This window comes from Haliotis rufescens, unplaced genomic scaffold (genome assembly GCF_023055435.1).
Source record: "Haliotis rufescens isolate VD_foot unplaced genomic scaffold, xgHalRufe1.0.p SCAF_4, whole genome shotgun sequence".
Classification (NCBI taxonomy): domain Eukaryota; kingdom Metazoa; phylum Mollusca; class Gastropoda; order Lepetellida; family Haliotidae; genus Haliotis; species Haliotis rufescens.
Genome location: NW_025964112.1, coordinates 32,019,880 through 32,038,880, shown reverse-complemented (window position 1 = coordinate 32,038,880; position 19,001 = coordinate 32,019,880). Strand labels below are relative to the sequence as shown.

The 19,001-nt window shown below is 42.3% G+C and overlaps 1 protein-coding gene across 6 annotated transcripts in view; it reads right to left on the bottom strand.

The window, feature by feature from the left end:
* LOC124149529 (alpha-1,6-mannosylglycoprotein 6-beta-N-acetylglucosaminyltransferase A-like) overlaps nt 1-19,001 on the bottom strand; it is an 82,195-nt gene that overhangs the window by 18,983 nt on the left and 44,211 nt on the right. For all 6 annotated transcript variants that reach the window (XM_048381717.1, XM_048381716.1, XM_048381719.1 and 3 more), the window contains 10 exons: nt 17,782-17,943; nt 17,452-17,534; nt 16,804-16,893; nt 15,044-15,118; nt 13,247-13,417; nt 12,988-13,054; nt 12,194-12,296; nt 10,126-10,260; nt 4,016-4,149; nt 799-923 (listed from right to left, as the gene is read on the bottom strand). In XM_048381717.1, coding sequence (XP_048237674.1) covers nt 799-923; nt 4,016-4,149; nt 10,126-10,260; nt 12,194-12,296; nt 12,988-13,054; nt 13,247-13,417; nt 15,044-15,118; nt 16,804-16,893; nt 17,452-17,534; nt 17,782-17,943 — 1,145 coding nt within the window. The remainder of the gene's footprint in view (nt 1-798; nt 924-4,015; nt 4,150-10,125; nt 10,261-12,193; nt 12,297-12,987; nt 13,055-13,246; nt 13,418-15,043; nt 15,119-16,803; nt 16,894-17,451; nt 17,535-17,781; nt 17,944-19,001) is intronic.

Genomic DNA, 19,001 nt, shown 5'->3' with positions numbered 1-19,001 from the left:
GGATTAAGTCTATTTATTAGATGTTATCAAATATGATTTTAGAAAGTTTATTATCAAATATTTTGATGACATTGGCAAAGCAAACTGGATGTAGACACTGCAATGTGAATACAATCATTATTATAGAGATTGAAAGTTGGCATGAATATATTGTTCTCATTTACAAGATACAAATTGTAGCTGTATATGTATTTAAACTTATATGTAGTGTCTTCTGTGTCTGAAAAAAATATAATTTTCTAACTGTTAAAATTAAAAAAAGGACACAATAACATATACCATTTATTTATTATATTGAAATATAATCATGGTAGTATTTGTCAAAAACAGCCACTATTCATCCATACAATCCTTTTGTACAACATACACCAACCTCTGTCCCAACTTGTATGTCTCCAAGATGAGCACACAACAAAAGTCAAAGTGTGCCCCTGGTACATGGTTGTAATAAGAAACACTATTGTGTGTACTGTCATGTCTGTAGTCAGGACATTGTTATTATTTCTTGCTTTACAGAAATGTGTGAAAAGTCCTGGTGAGAAGGTTCACATCTTATTTTCTGTTGTTTAAAAATGTATCTGACTAAATTACTACGTGTGCCCTGTTCATCAGCAGGTCTTAGAATGGTCTTACTCTTTAACATATTCAACACACATAGAATATCTTGACAACACCTTTTCATTTGATGTAAATGAAATAGGGCTTTTGAGATGCATTTTCCCACTATTCACTTTTATAGTGTATTGCCTTGAGCCAGAAGTTATTGTGTTGAGTGTGAATACAGTGGTGTTGACATACCTCCCACATGTACTCCTTCTTGCCGTACACTACAGCCTTGTTCTGCCTCTCTAGATGCTGCACGTGGGAGTCGTTGAGGTGCTGTTCAACCACAAAGCCCATGAAGGAGTTGTCGGGGCTGTGAGCTGCAGAACAACAACACATCTGCTTACAAAGGATGAGGAGAGACAGTGAGTGAGTGACTAAATCCTTTGCTAAAACCAGGACACAGCTGCAACACAGAAGACTGGGAAATACAAGCAGTTCTGAAGCAGGTACAGCGGCAGCCAGCTGATACCCTGGTGCCATGCACACTGCAATATGTGGAGAAGGGAACTTGATGTTTTGGACGAATCAGGAAAGCTATTATGACACATGTTCAACATTGAAACAGCCGATGGCTACATGGGAACAATTCAGGTTACCTCTGTGACAACACAGTACCATTCAGGTACCCTCTGTGACAACACAGTACCCTCTGTGACAACACAGTACCATTCAGGTACCCTCTGTGACAACACAGTACCATTCAGGTACCCTCTGTAAGAACACAGTACCATTCAGGCACCCTCTGTGACAACACAGTACCCTCTGTGACAACACTGTACCCTCTGTGACAACACAGTACCATTCAGGTACCCTCTGTGAGAACACAGTATCATTCAGGTACCCTCTGTGTGAACACAGTATCATTCAGGTACCCTCTGTGTCAACACAGTATCATTCAGGTACCCTCTGTGTCAACACAGTACCATTCAGGTACCCTCTGTGACAACACAGTACCATTCAGGTACCCTGTGTGACAACACAGTACCATTCAGGTACCCTCTGTGACAACACAGTACCATTCAGGTACCCTCTGTGACAACACAGTACCATTCAGGTTACCTCTGTGACAACACAGTTCTATTCAGGTACCCTCTGTGACAACACAGTACCATTCAGGTACCCTCTGTGTGAACACAGTATCATTCAGGTACCCTCTGTGTCAACACAGTATCATTCAGGTACCCTCTGTGTCAACACAGTACCATTCAGGTACCCTCTGTGACAACACAGTACCATTCAGGTACCCTGTGTGACAACACAGTACCATTCAGGTACCCTCTGTGACAACACAGTACCATTCAGGTACCCTCTGTGACAACACAGTTCTATTCAGGCACCCTCTGTGAGAACACAGTACCATTCAGGTACCCTCTGTGACAACACAGTACCCTCTGTGACAACACAGTACCCTCTGTGACAACACAGTACCATTCAGGTACCCTCTGTGACAACACAGTACCATTCAGGTACCCTCTGTGTCAACACAGTACCATTCAGGTACCCTCTGTGACAACACAGTACCCTCTGTGACAACACAGTACCATTCAGGTACCCTCTGTGACAACACAGTACCATTCAGGTACTATCTGTGACAACACAGTATCATTCAGGTACCCTCTGTGACAACACAGTTCTATTCAGGTACCCTCTGTGACAACACAGTATCATTCAGGTACCCTCTGTGTCAACACAGTACCATTCAGGTACCCTCTGTGAGAACACAGTACCATTCAGGTACCCTCTGTGTCAACACAGTATCATTCAGGTACCCTCTGTGACAACACAGTACCCTCTGTGACAACACAGTACCATTCAGGTACCCTCTGTGTCAACACAGTATCATTCAGGTACCCTCTGTGTCAACACAGTACCATTCAGGTACCCTCTGTGTCAACACAGTACCATTCAGGTACCCTCTGTGACAACACAGTACCCTCTGTGACAACACAGTACCATTCAGGTACCCTCTTTGTCAACACAGTACCATTCAGGTTCCCTCTGTGACAACACAGTACCATTCAGGTACCCTCTGTGTCAACACAATACCATTCAGGTACCCTCTGTGACAACACAGTACCCTCTGTGACAACACAGTATCATTCAGGTACCCTCTGTGTCAACACAGTATCATTCAGGTACCCTCTGTGTCAACACAGTACCATTCAGGTACCCTCTGTGTCAACACAGTACCATTCAGGTACCCTCTGTGTCAACACAGTACCATTCAGGTACCCTCTGTGTCAACACAGTACCATTCAGGTACCCTCTGTGACAACACAGTACCCTCTGTGACAACACAGTACCATTCAGGTTCCCTCTGTGACAACACAGTATCATTCAGGTACCCTCTGTGTCAACACAGTATCATTCAGGTACCCTCTGTGTCAACACAGTACCATTCAGGTACCCTCTGTGTCAACACAGTACCATTCAGGTTACCTCTGTGACAACACAGTACCATTCAGGTACCCTCTGTGTCAACACAGTATCATTCAGGCACCCTCTGTGACAACACAGTACCATTCAGGTTCCCTCTGTGACAACACAGTACCATTCAGGTACCCTCTGTGACAACACAGTACCCTCTGTGACAACACAGTACCATTCAGGTTCCCTCTGTGACAACACAGTATCATTCAGGTACCCTCTGTGTCAACACAGTATCATTGAGGCACCCTCTGTGACAACACAGTACCATTCAGGTTCCCTCTGTGACAACACAGTATCATTCAGGTACCCTCTGTGTCAACACAGTATCATTCAGGTACCCTCTGTGTCAACACAGTACCATTCAGGTACCCTCTGTGACAACACAGTACCAATCAGGTACCCTCTGTGTCAACACAGTATCATTCAGGTACCCTCTGTGACAACACAGTATCATTCAGGTACCCTCTGTGTCAACACAGTACCATTCAGGTACCCTCTGTGACAACACAGTATCATTCAGGTACCCTCTGTGTCAACACAGTATCATTCAGGTACCCTCTGTGACAACACAGTATCATTCAGGTACCCTCTGTGTCAACACAGTATCATTCAGGTACCCTCTGTAACAACACAGTATCATTCAGGTACCCTCTGTGTCAACACAGTACCATTCAGGTACCCTCTGTGTCAACACAGTACCAATCAGGTACCCTCTGTGTCAACACAGTACCAATCAGGTACCCTCTGTGTCAACACAGTACCAATCAGGTACCCTCTTTGTCAACACAGTACCATTCAGGTACCCTCTGTGACAACACAGTACCCTCTGTGTCAACACAGTACCAATCAGGTACCCTCTTTGTCAACACAGTACCAATCAGGTACCCTCTGTGTCAACACAGTACCATTCAGGTACCCTCTGTGTCAACGGGTTACCACTGAAATTCCCATGTACCCTGGAACAGTCACTGATACTTACGGAACATGGTGAAGAACTGCCGAGGCTGCAAGTCTTGGCCTCCCCATGAGGTGAGAATCTTGTTTTGTTTGGCGAAACTACGATGGTTGTAGGCAGGTTCAGTGCCAAACGAATCAACAATCCGGAATAGACAACTGAAAGAGAATGAAATCATGTCATCTTCAATGTCTCGGACCATATCTTGAAGATCGACTGTTACAAGATAGGGTGCTAGCAGCATAAACCATGGATTTGGGTTGTATTTTCAAACAAACACTAAAGTAGAAGGTACGTTCATGTACTGAATGTATAAGAAGTTTCAGTCAATTATATAATATGAAATCATAATTATTTTTACAAAATCATTATGACTGATTATAGCCCCAAATAATCCAAACCCTTATGACCATTACCATAAATGCCATGTGTTATTCTGCACAGCACATATCTGCATAGCAAATTTCATAATGATACATACTGATTCAAAAACCCATTTGAGTAGCAGATGTGAAAAAAAGACAGTAAATCTTGACAAATTGGGGTATGAGAAGGTAAAAGGATACAGAAAATCTAGAAACATATCATGTCTTAATTCAAATGTCATAATTTTGCACATGAATACAAAGTTCTCACAACATATTCACACTATACATTTCAATAGTAACAAGGCAAAAAGTGTGCAGGGCTCACTAATAATCAAAGTTCAAAACATGAAAATGCAATATTTTCTAAAAAAAAACACCTATCGACATCAAACTGTGCACTGCACCTCTATTGGTACAGAAACTTTACCCCCAGTTGGAAAAGAATCCATAAAGTAGCTTTCAAGTCATAGGTTGCACAAATGTTGAAGTAAAAAACATATTTCAAGTTAAACAAATATATTTATTCAGAATATGCACATATCAAAATCAAAAATTCGCACTCACTTCTCCTATTAGTAAAGAAAGTCACACAAAAATTCTAAGTGAAAACAAATAAAATTCAATCTCATTAAAATCAGACCTTAGTTCTTACTACCACTAAACAAAGATCTGAGGACATCCCAGTTGAGGTCACATCAGAACAACCTTTCATACGACCAATCAGAGCGTCGCTTGCCAGATCATGAAAGTGACAGTTGGAATGTGATTTCTAATCATGCATCCTCGAAAACTTTAACACGGGGTATTCCGAACGACAGTTAAGGGTTTAATGACTGAATCCATACAATCTAGACCTTCTATTAGCCATTCTAAAATGTTCTTTTGTTCAGGTTTCAAATTTTTAATTGAGAATTTGTCAAAATATGTTTCGAAGCACTGTCACCAATTTGAAAATAGTGATGCAAAGCACAAGAAAGCTGCCTTCTGACTGGTCATTCCATTGGTTGGTCAAAGTTCGTGCAAGGTCGGTCTGACGAGACCCGTAATGGGATGTCCTCAGATCTTTGTTTGGGGGTAGCGAGAACAAAGATCTGATTTAAATGAGATTGAATAAAAATAGCCCTATTTTTTCTGAAAATCTAAATATTGACATCAAACTTTTCACTGCACCCCTTGATATAGAAAGTGTTCACCAAGTTTGAAATGAATCTATGCAGTAGTTTTCAAGATATAGGTCACACTCAAAACTGTCCTCGGAAGGACGAACGGATGGAATTCCTTGGTATACGATGTACCCCCCCCCCACCTTTTAGGTTGGGTATGACAAGGTTGTATCTGGTCAGTACCAATGTACCTGCAGCAGATGTCGAAGTATAGCAGATATTTAACAATCTCATTCATGTCACAGTATTTCTGCAACTGCAGAAAGATTTGCGGTTACCAGTTAACCACAGTAAATATTACAAAAGGCATATTGTCTAAATTCTGTCTCTGATTTGTATCATAACCTCACCTGACAAATTAGGTGGTTCAAAATTATAATTGTTAACAACGAGGTTGTTCAAGGAAAGAAGTAATATCTAAATATTTTTACATTTGTATACCTCCATGTTGATAAATAGATTCATTTTTTAACTTATCCTGCATTACTCCGTTTGCATTTACTGCTGTCTTTTAACAGAGAGACGAACTGTGTGAGATCCAGCTGCTGAAGAAAAGTTGTTCCAACACACTCGCACAGTCCTGGAAGTCATGACGTCACATCAAAACACATAACTGCTTTAAACATAACATCTGAAACTTTGTGGGGAGGCAGCATAGCGAAGGGAGGGCACTTAGACCTTGTAATGCAGTATAAGTATACAAATGTAAAAAATATTTAGATTTTACTAATTTTTTTAACCTATCCTGCATTACTCGGCTACTGTTATTCAGTAGCCAATCAACAGAGAGTAGAATCAAAACAAAGTTCATTGGACCTGTCACTCAAGGCCAGAAGCGAGAAGAACTGCAACAGTCAGTCTGTTACGAACTGGAACAAATATGTCCGGGAGAAGGCGGTTGTTTCAAATGACATGGTCAGTAGATTCGAACATTAATTCCCTGAGAACGGGAAGACAGTTGGAAAAATACTAGTTAGAAATGAAACCTGAAGACATGAAAGTTGTGGAACTGAGGCGAGCTGGGAAAAAAAAAAGTCAATCGAGCCTGCATGTTTGCTGTTTCATTCCTTCTCGGCCTTCGGTTTCAAAGGGTTGTTTGGACAATGAATATGCATGAATTTCGCTTAATGCCTTGTGCATGATGATACACATCATCAGAAAGGGAATTCCCTCGACTGTAATATTGGGATTTCCCAACATTCCATAGGTATAAAAGTAGTCCGCTTCGGTGGGCGTGGCTTAATGTTTTACATTCATTGGGAAATGAATGCAAAAACATGTGACCAGTCCAGCTTATCAGAATGCAGGAATTTCAAAGAACACTAGGAAAATTTAATTATTCCATAACAAACCCTCGTCAAGCTCCGATGCTCCTCATACAAGTGATGGCCGGACTTAGCCGGAAGTCGAAGAAATGTCCATAAGATAAGGAGGAACTGTGGTTCGGATAGATCGCACCGTACTGCACGAGGTAATGTGAACACTTCCATCCCCTGAGTGTCGTATAAGCATTCCAGTTTTTATATCGAGGTGACGATGAAGGAAGACAACACGATACTCGGCATGTAGTCAACAGGGGTCAATGGAACAGTTGTGGGAAGAATTAGAAAATCGACACTGTATCTGGTCGCCAAGGCTGAAAATATAAAAGTGTCTGAGAGATCAAAACGTACAAAGTATGGCGATCTTTTCCATCCCTTGCTTATAGCGAGAGGGTGATTAAACATGGTGCCTCCGTTGATAGTGGAGGTCTACCGTTTCCATCCTCTGTACATGGATGGACAGCGACAGGCATCTGGTTGAGTTGTTGCACCATACCTACATGTAAGCATGCAAACCAATCCGTAGAAATACATTGCACTGCTCCCCACAGGTCTGTTGACCCAATTCCGGTCGGAGTTGTTGACAGTCGTGACATGAAAATGACCCTGCGCAGTAGCTGAGAAAACCGCATTGGAGCCAGAAATGAGGTGCAATCTCCACACACTGGATGAACTGTGTGGTAGACATACAAGTGGTGTACCAAAGTTTTGCGAAGAAAACGTGGGAGCACCATCGAAAACCAGGGGAGTGCCGAGGAAGAGCCTTTTTGAGGAAAGCTGGCGCTAAGGCAGGGTACAGGAGCATTGGTGCCGGTGACGTCGACGAAAAAGGCGCAGAGCGATATGATACACCGTAATATGCGAGACCAGTCAACCATGATCCCGAGAAGTGGGTACCCGGTAACCTATGACGAAAGTGTCAAACAGGCCAAATAAGCCTGAACAGTGAAGATCTGCCAGTTCTGACACAGATGCTGTCCACCAGAGGCCCTGTTTCGATGGAAAACTAGCACGTATCGGCCAAGCGGCTCGTAGAAGGCTTTGAAGAAAAGGCTTCCAACGAACATGTGAGCTCCTTCAGCCTTATCAAAGGAGTGAACCTGCAGGTCATCTCTCCTAGCACATGGCGCTTTAAATGACGGGTTAAGGAGAACGTCCCAAAACAAAACCTCGTCCAGACAACCAGTGGGCAAGTTGAATCAGACCAAATGTCTACTGGTTGAAAAGATTCCTCCCAACAATAGTCACAATCCCAACAGCGTACGGGAGAGCAGTGACAGGAGCGGCGACAAATGAAACAAGTGGTTTTACCTTGCTTCTCCGTCAGGAAACTTGGCCGAGATACTCAGGTGACGGTAGCACCAGAAAGCTTGGCCGAGATACTCAGGTGCCGGGAGCGCCGGGAGTGCCGGTAGCACCAGAAAGCTTGGCCGAGATACTCAGGTGCCAGGAGCGCTGGGAGTACCGGTAGCACCAGAAAGCTTGGCCGAGATACTCAGATGCCGGGAGCGCCGGCGGTAGCACCAGAAAGCTTGGCCGAGATACTCAGGTGCCGGTAGCTCCAGAAAGCTTGGCCGAGATACTCAGGTGCCGGTAGCACCAGAAAGCTTGGCCGAGATACTCAGGTGCCGGGGGCGCCGAGAGTGCCGGTAGCACCAGAAAGCTTGGCCGAGATACTCAGGTGCCGGGAGTGCCGGTAGCACCAGAAAGCTTGGCCGAGATACTCAGGTGCCGGTAGCTCCAGAAAGCTTGGCCGAGATACTCAGGTGCCGGTAGCACCAGAAAGCTTGGCCGAGATACTCAGGTGCCGGGAGCACCAGAAAGCTTGGCCGAGATACTCAGGTGCCGGGAGTGCCGGTAGCACCAGAAAGCTTGGCCGAGATACTCAGATGCCGGGAGCGCCGAGAGAGCCGGTAGCACCAGAAAGCTTGGCCGAGATACTCAGATGCTGGGAGCGCCGGGAGCGCCGGCGGTAGCACCAGAAAGCTTGGCCGAGATACTCAGGCGCCAGGAAGCTCGACTGAGATACTCAGGCACTGGGAGCGCTGGTTGTATTGGTTCTCGGGAGCGCCGGTGGTGTCAGGAGCATCAACGACGCCACTGCTGCTGACATAGATGGCGCAGGAGATGGAAGGCCAGTCCCCTTATGGGCATCACCGAAGGGGGATGATGTCGTTGATAAAGGTGATGGCAAGGGAGGTGTAGAAAGACCGCAGTCTCCGAGTTGTAGCCATATGTCGACGAGCACGTTGAGTGAGGTGTGTCCTGGATACTCGTATTGAGTTGAAAGAGCACAGCGACGAAGGACTGCAACATCAGCACTGCCAATCAAGGCAGAAGGGGCAGTCCCCGACCAGATTTGTTCCCACGGCAACAAGTGTGGCGAGGCATTAAATCTGGAATTTAATCAAAAACATAACCATGTGGCAAAACCACAAAGTACGGGAAGCATGATGTTACTCAAAAACTTTGTATTTTATTGAAGTTTATGAGAGCAAACAATTATGTTAAAAGGTAGGGAAAAGGCAGAGCTTTAAGCACGCCTAAACAAAATAAATATATTGAGTGTAAAGCCAAAGAAAGAATTCAAAGCGCAGAACACAAAATTACATGGCCACGTGGTGAATGGCAAAAATGATGGGAAAAAAACAAAATGGCGGGAACAACAGTACGTCCGTAAATTACTGTGACTGGGGCCACAAACAAGCGACAAATGTTTCAAATTACGAAAGGGAAGATGCTAAGGTTAACAGCCCATAAACAGGTAACAATGTAGCAGCATACGATGAATGTAGAAACACGCAAAGTATAGAAACAATATGCTTTAATTTCCACAAGGGATACAAAGTACTTCTGTCCGTGGAGGTGACAAAGCAGTTATGTGTTTTGATGGGACATCATGACTTCTGGTCACGTGCCGACTGTGCGAGAGAGTTGCTGCCTCTACTGGTTGGAACAACTTTTCTTCAGCAGCTGGATCTCACACAATTCATCTCTCTGTCAAAAGACAGCAGTAAATACAATACGGAGTAATGCAGGCTAAGTTAAAAAATGAATCTATTTATCAACAATATTACCATAATAGCGTGTGGGTACATTCCAAATTGTACTCAAGTCATGATCATTCTCTATTTGTTCTGAAATATAGTTTTTCTTAGGATTGATCATGTAAGTATTTTTATTTGCTAAAAACCATTGGTCTTACCAAAGACATCCAATATGGACATTGAACATGTCATGAAATGAGGTAGTGTGTTTTGCTACCAACCAGTCTCCCCTACCTGAACTTGCCATAGCCCCCCTTGACCCGCTTCTTGAACTGGATGAGGCCCATGATGTCCGTGTAGATGATGTTGACCGGTAACTCCTTCCGACTCTGACACGGTGACTTGGCTGCCGGAAGTCGAGACAGGATCCTGCCAACAGACATGCAGTGTGAGAAGCAGACAGCGGTAGGTAGCAGCTGTAAGTCCAGTTGTAGAGGACATGGACCTGTGAGGTCAGTTGTTTACCAACACAGCTTGTCAGGGTCCCCACAACCTGCCACAACTTGAGTTGACAAGTTGTCTTGGCTTACACAACACTACCCAGTATACACTAAGTAGAACAAACTACTGCATGCAAAATTTCTTCTTGATGGTGGCACTCTGGTAGAGAAATCATGTAGATACTAAACTGTAACACTGTGAATTTGTTGCAGAGTTATTTTGGATTAAGTTACTGAAAATCAATTTCTTTAGAATATAAGAAAAAACATGAAAATTATCAACCGACATATATGTAATTAATCGAAGTTGGACATTACCATGATTACCAAAAAGGCATTACTTCACAAAGCATCCTCAGTCACACAAACATCATGATAAATTCATTGTAGGATTATGAGTTTTCAAAAAATAGCACCTAGCAGTAAATTGTTGACCTGCTGCCACACACAAGAAGAAGCAACAGCATGAGAATATACAGCTCCAAGAATCTAGAGGAGTCCTTATCAGCATGATCTGAGCTTGATACACCGAACATGAACTCCCCTGATCTTTACACTGTCTAGGAACAGTCAAACCGCGCTTATCCTGACACTTGCGTTTCTCAAATATTGTCTAGTTAAATGAGTTTCCAGATACGTGAATCCCTTGTTAATGGACCAGAATTACCTCTCCTACTCAAACTGTACAGAGGCTTATGTGAAATGAATGGCAGAAGTATGATTTAGGAAGGATTAAATGCTTAATAAATAAAATACATTGAGCTGTACAGACCAACACATCATACTGTGACAACACTGTTTATTATTGAAACAGCTAATGTTGGAAGAAATGCATGTTAAGCCTAGTTTAGATGATACACTTGTTTTGTATACAGTTGTGCAACACATAAACATTGATTATAGCCATGTTTATCTCCACGGGATGAAAGCCAAGGCTGAACTCATGCATGTATGAAAAATGTAATCTAGAAATATTTTATGCACACTTGAACTTTCTGAGGTTGAAATCCTCTTTATGCAGCATTTGTGATGGTGAAAGCTTGGGATGAAATCGGTGTCATAAACTGATAACATGATGGTGAATGAGAGAACTGAAATGAACAATGAGAGAGACACAGGGAGGGGGACAGATGTTTTTCTCAACATCACGAGTGTGTAAGCATTTTATCCACTTTTTGACAATTACAAGTTGGTTCCTCTGTTAGTGAGGTGTACTCTAGCACAGGCAGCGTAATCTCTTGTTAAGCACCATGACAACACCACTTGCATATATTCCGATCATGTGTACAACATGTGACACTTTAATAAAATGTTATTATCATTCTAATTTTTTATGGAACTATTTAACACAGTGATCACATGACACCCACCCCTTTTGATGTTGGCTGCCAGGTATTGAATAGCAGAACAAACATCATCAAGCATGGTGGCTGTTCGGTGAGTTGGAGACAATAGTGTGTACTTTGTGCTGTTGGAAATTGAAATTCAATGTCCGCATCCGGATCCAGACATCTTTTATAAAAGATGCATCTTATGTATTTATTTTATTTCACATAAATATTGTCCAGTAAGCAATGTTTCCAGTAGTCTGGAGGTCCGGATAAGCAGAGGTCCTCTGTAATTACTAGACAAAGCACCATGGAGCTCCGAGAGAGATACATTTATGATGCCTTGAAACATTAGGGATGTCATGCTTAATAAGGATTGAAAATGTACTGAAAATGAGACCCTCTGAAAAAATGTTTGGCGTCACCCTCTACAAACACATGTCCGTTTTTTGAAATTTGTCCAAGCCACCAGGCTAACGCAGCTAGCAGACAAGTGGCAGCCTTGGGTAGCTCTCTATGACAGGTTACACTTACCCCACGAGCTGCTCCACCTCACTGGTGATGGTGAGATCATGACCCAGGAGGAACAGGGTGGTGATGAGGTCACTCCACTGCACCAGCTCTCCCAGGGGTCCACCTGTAACACAGATGGAGACAGTTAACACCAGAAGTGTTGGTAAGCACCTGTGACACAGATGGAGACAGTTAACACCAGAAGTGTTGGTAAGCACCTATGACACAGATGGAGACAGTTAACACCAGAAGTGTTGGTAAGCACCTGTGACACAGATGGAGACAGTTAACACCAGAAGTGTTGGTAAGCACCTATGACACAGATGGAGACAGTTAACACCAGAAGTGTTGGTAAGCACCTATGACACAGATGGAGACAGTTAACACCAGAAGTGTTGGTAAGCACCTGTGACACAGATGGAGACAGTTAACACCAGAAGTGTTGGTAAGCACCTGTAACACAGATGGAGACAGTTAACACCAGAAGTGTTGGTAAGCACCTGTAACACAGATGGAGACAGTTAACACCAGAAGTGTTGGTAAGCACCTGTGACACACACAGTTAATTCTAGAGGTACTGCCAAGTACCTCTGACACACAGTTAATTCTGGATGTGACTCTGAAATGTGTAAGTGATTTCTGTATGTTTCCATGGAAAAGCATGAACTTGGCATGGTAGTTAGCAACTACGCCTAGTTCAATTAAAGGCACACTGACTTTCTTCATTTTTCAGGCACTTAGGTTTGAAATAAGTATCTCAGAAAAGGTCAAATACTCAGACCAGTGCACATCCTAATCAGATAATTTGTAAATACCTTTAAACTGCATTTCAGCAAACTTCCATCCTGACTGTTTGGACAACAAGCCCAAATGAACTAGAATCTGAAATGAAATATCAAATTTAGTTGTATATTAAGTATGCCACAGTCTGCAATATTCAAAGCAGTCAAACACGATGATACAATCAGCCTTTTCGTACATTGTAAATACCTGATACTCATTAGTGTGCTCAAAATACCAACTTTACAACGGTTGTATCACGGAATTGAGTCCCAAGTCTACAGTGACATGTACCTTTTTCTTCTTCCGGTGCCCCAGATTCTGCTTGGCAGAGAGTCTGTGAATGGCAGATGACCATTTGTCCCACATCCGTGTGATGCGCATCCTGATCCATGCATAACCCTGCCTCTCATTGGGATCTCGCAGTAGTGCCATGAGATCCTCCAGGTTACTGGTGATGTTAGCCTGGGAACATTTTGTTAAGTATCATAGAGATTCAGGTGGCATTACCTTGGTAACAAAGAGTTCAGTATAGGGAATCAGGTGACATTACCTTGGTAACAAACAGTTCAGTTTAGGGAATCAGGTGGCATTACCTTGGTAACAAACAGTTCAGTATAGGGAATCAGGTGACATTACCTTGGTAACAAACAGTTCAGTATAGGGAATCAGGTGGCATTACCTTGGTAACAAAAAGTTCAGTATAGGGAATCAGGTGGCATTACCTTGGTAACAAACAGTTCAGTATAGGGAATCAGGTGACATTACCTTGGTAACAAACAGTTCAGTATAGGGAATCAGGTGGCATTACCTTGGTAACAAACAGTTCAGTTTAGGGAATCAGGTGGCATTACCTTGGTAACAAACAGTTCAGTATAGGGAATCAGGTGACATTACCTTGGTAACAAACAGTTCAGTATAGGGAATCAGGTGGCATTACCTTGGTAACAAACAGTTCAGTATAGGGAATCAGGTGGCATTACCTTGGTAACAAACAGTTCAGTATAGGGAATCAGGTGACATTACCTTGGTAACAAACAGTTCAGTATAGGGAATCAGGTGGCATTACCCTTTGTAACAAACAGTTCAGTATAGGGAATCAGGTGGCATTACCTTGGTAACAAACAGTTCAGTATAGGGAATCAGGTGACATTACCTTGGTAACAAACAGTTCAGTATAGGGAATCAGGTGACATTACCTTGGTAACAAACAGTTCAGTATAGGGAATCAGGTGGCATTACCCTTTGTAACAAACAGTTCAGTATAGGGAATCAGGTGGCATTACCTTGGTAACAAACAGTTCAGTATAGGGAATCAGGTGGCATTACCTTGGTAACAAACAGTTCAGTATAGGGAATCAGGTGGCATTACCTTGGTAACAAACAGTTCAGTATAGGGAATCAGGTGGCATTACCTTGGTAACAAACAGTTCAGTATAGGGAATCAGGTGGCATTACCTTGGTAACAAACAGTTCAGTATAGGGAATCAGGTGGCATTACCTTGGTAACAAACAGTTCAGTATAGGGAATCAGGTGGCATTACCTTGGTAACAAACAGTTCAGTATAGGGAATCAGGTGGCATTACCCTTTGTAACAAACAGTTCAGTATAGGGAATCAGGTGGCATTACCGTGGTAACAAACAGTTCAGTATAGGGAATCAGGTGGCATTGCCTTGGTAACAAACAGTTCAGTATAGGGAATCAGGTGACATTACCTTGGTAACAAACAGTTCAGTATAGGGAATCAGGTGGCATTACCTTGGTAACAAACAGTTCAGTATAGGGAATCAGGTGACATTACCTTGGTAACAAACAGTTCAGTATAGGGAATCAGGTGACATTACCTTGGTAACAAACAGTTCAGTATAGGGAACCAGGTGACATTACCTTGGTTACAAATAATGTTTATTCAAGTTTCAAGTTGTTTTTTGTTTTCCTTTCTTCATTCGATTTACATGTCAGTATCCAGGAACGGATAAGAACCGATTGTAAAGCAGTGTGCACATATTCACGGAATCACAAGTCATTTGTGACATGGGAGCAAGAAATCAGAATGTTCCACTGTACAATAGATACTGAACCAACTCACATAAAGAGGTGCTGCTTCCTTCAGCTTCAGTTTCATGGAGCCACCCCAGGCCTTCTTTGGACACCAGCCTTCCACCTGAAAATATAGTCTCCTCCCTTGTACCACCACACACTCCGTCCCACAACACATTACACCGTCACGCTCAACAAATATCTAATTTAATCACAATAATCATCATTATTAGGCTTAAAAAAATATAAGAATTGGTTCTCAGGTAATGGCTATTGAAATTATCACGGGGGGGGGGGGGTTATTCCTTTTAGTTGTTCAAGCTACCGTATATCGCTATGTATAAGGCGACCCCACGTATAAGACGACCCCCCTGTACACGCCTTTAAAAATCAACCCAAAATCCTATACTCCGTGTATAAGGCGATCTGGATTGAAACACATCACAAGTCTGACTGATATAGAAGATTTAACGTGCGCTTTCCGACTGTAGCGTATTTCGCACACGGACATCACAAGTGCGCACACAAACCTTATATATGCAATAAAAATATGTTTATCTTGCGTTGTTTTTTTTTTCTACAATGATAGGTCGCGTGTGTAACTCCAGCACACGTCGCCATTTTGTGTTTACACGGTACGACACCAAATTGGTGCCCGTTAAATAAAATTCACTTATGAAGTAAAAACATATAAGAGACAATGGTGAGTAATTTAATCGCCAATTAACTATGTTGTAACTAACTAGGCTTATGTTTGCTTCACATTCAGCGTGTTTATTCCACAATCACTTGTACACACTGTCTCCAACACTTGTTAATACAACTGTAAAAACAGCGGGAATTGATTTCGGCTTCACCGGTTATCACATGTTAGGTCACATGTGCAATATGCAAATGCTTACCAGTACTTCCGGCTCTCTACTCACGGATGTTGATTGTTTTACCGTGTCAGGTGGTTTGACAATCTGCATCGAGGCGAGGGTCATTTCAACTTTATTTGCAGAAATTATTAAACTTTATTCAAGGAAAAGAGATACAAATCATGTTTATGTATGGAAATAGTTATTGGAACAGTTATTTAGGACGAAATGTAAAGTTTTATTGTCAAATGCTGGGCTGGCTATCGGACGCCGGTTGACATCACCAGTGGAAAAAAATGTGAGATCTTCGACTCCGTGTATAAGACGACCCCCCTTCTTAGCCCCCTCATTTTAGGTACGAAAAACTCGCCTTATACACAGCGATATACGGTACTAGTATGTAACCAAATTTTGCTGACAAATCTTTTTGGGAAATCATGTTGTACATAAGTATTGTAGCATTTAACTGCCAGGGTTGTGTGTTCAAGACACAGAATATTTTAAGATTATCAAATTATTTTAAAAAAAATGGAAATAAAAAAGGAAACATGCGGCCGACTTTATGATGATGTGGGCAGTGCATGAGAACCAAGACTATTATTTTTTTGGCCTTATCAATGATGTTCTTATTATCGAAAAACAACATCGTTCTTCATCATAGCATCCTCTTACTTCACAGTTTCTACACAATGCTAGTTTGTAATTGTATCTGTAACATTTGTCAGGAATATCCATTCTAACACAGTTGTAAACTGATATCTTAATTGTTATGTTTAATACTCTGCCAACATGAAAGTTGACATAGTTTATAATTACAGGACAAATCATTCACTTATGGGAATGGTGGCCGATACCAGGGCCTACAGTTTGTAACAAACTAAATTCTTGAAAAAAGCGAACAGCAGTGAAACACCAGTAACATTTCTGTGGATGCAACATGTCTGCTCACCTCACTGAGGTACATGACGTAGGAGCAGTCAGAGCCGTCCACACCATATGTCGCATAGCACGGGTCAGACTTCCACATCTTGCTCATCCACTGAAACATAATATCATACAGCCCTCTGTGTACACTGACAACTGGAAAACAACAACGAGGGAGTGAAACTGACAACAATGCTACAGCAAGCAATCACTGCTCTCTTGAGTCCTCACAATGTGAGGCCAGTGTGTGGAATCAAACTCAGGCCATGGGAAGGATTAAAATTATCTACACCTTGCCAAACAGAATACATGCACAGTTAATCAAAGTTGTTCTAGTCATGAATCTAGGTTTAGAATCATTGGGGTTTTAGACACGATTACATAGAATACTTTTGTTTGAATTTCCAAATTTCCAAACTACCTACTGTATAAACTACTTCATGAAACATAGCACACAGACATTATTTTTCATGTATTATTCATTTATCCATAAGGTTACTGTTAGCAACATTGCAACAAAGCAAATGTTTCATCTTCATCACTACTGCCATTTCAGAAGAAATCGAAATGGACTATAGACCATGAGCCTCAAAACTCGGTTCTACCAACAGACAGGTAGAGAACAAAGCTGATCATATTTGTTCCACTTGTCCATGGGCAGCTATGCTCCTACCTTCATCTTGCCCTCACAATGAGGGTACTGTGCCTTGTCCTCATCGGTCAGCTTACAGTTTATGCTCTTGCCATTGATCAAATCTGTAACACAAATTGTTATCTTTTATAGTTTATAGTACTGCATTTCAGTGAAAATATTTGCCATGTCTCCATATCTGCCTGAGTTCTACATGTCCGTGTTCACTAGATTTGGCCTATGTGCTACTGGTGTCTTCTACTCACCTCTACCACTGATCCAAGACTCAGACAGTGTCCTACTGGTGTCTTCTACTCACCTCTAGCACTGATCCAAGACTCAGACAGTGTCCTACTGGTGTCTTCTACTCACCTCTAGCACTGATCCCAGGCTTGTGTTTTTCTTCCAGCTTTAAAGTAGCATTGATGGTGTCGTTGACGAGGGTGGTGTTGATGACAAGATTGACAGCACTCTCCAGGCGCTGCAACCTCTCCAGCATACTCTCCAACAACACAGCCATTGTCTTCTTCAGATCTAGAACACCAGTGTACAGAGGGTGAGTGAATGAATGAGTAAATGCTGTGTAACCCCACAGCCAGAATATACCAGCTATATGACAGCTGCCTGTACATAACTCTAGACCCAGAAACCAACTGCCTGAAAACAAGCAACAACCCCAGCCACAAAAGGCAATCAACCAAAACACACAGCTAGACCACCCGATCCAGTTAGCCACCCTTTACAACTAATAACTAAGCTCTGGAGAGTCGAACCCCGGTCCCCAAAGGGTAAGTGTACAAGGAAATGACACCATTGCTTCCTTGGACTAGTAATGGTGCACTATTATTTTGTGTGCCTTGATATCAGACTATGAGACCAAGTATTGGTGCACAATGATTCTATGTTCCTTAATATCATACAGCGACACTGTAAGGTACACACAAGTATTGGTGCACAATGATTCTATGTGCCTTGATATCATACAGTGACACTGTAAAGTTTACACAAGTATTGGTGCACAATAATTCTATGTTCCTTGATATCATACAGTGACACTGTAAGGTACACACAAGTATTGGTGCACAATGATTCTATGTGCCTTGATATCATACAGTGACACTGTAAAGTTTACACAAGTATTGGTGCACAATGATTCTATGTGCCTTGATATCATACAGCGACACTGTAAGGTACACACAAGTATTGGTGCACAATGATTCTATGTTCCTTGATTTCATACAGCGACACTGTAAGGTACACACAAGTATTGGTGCACAATGATTCTATGTGCCTTGATATCATACAGTGACACTGTAAAGTTTACACAAGTATTGGTGCACAATAATTCTATGTTCCTTGATATCATACAGCGACACTGTAAGGTACACACAAGTATTGGCGCAAAATGATTCTATGTTCCTGAATATCATACAGCGACACTGTAAGGTACACACAAGTATTGGTGCAAAATGATTCTATGTTCCTTGATATCATACAGCAACACTGTAAGGTACACACAAGTATTGTGCACAATGATTCTATGTTCCTTGATATCATACAGTGACACTGTAAGGTACACACAAGTATTGGTG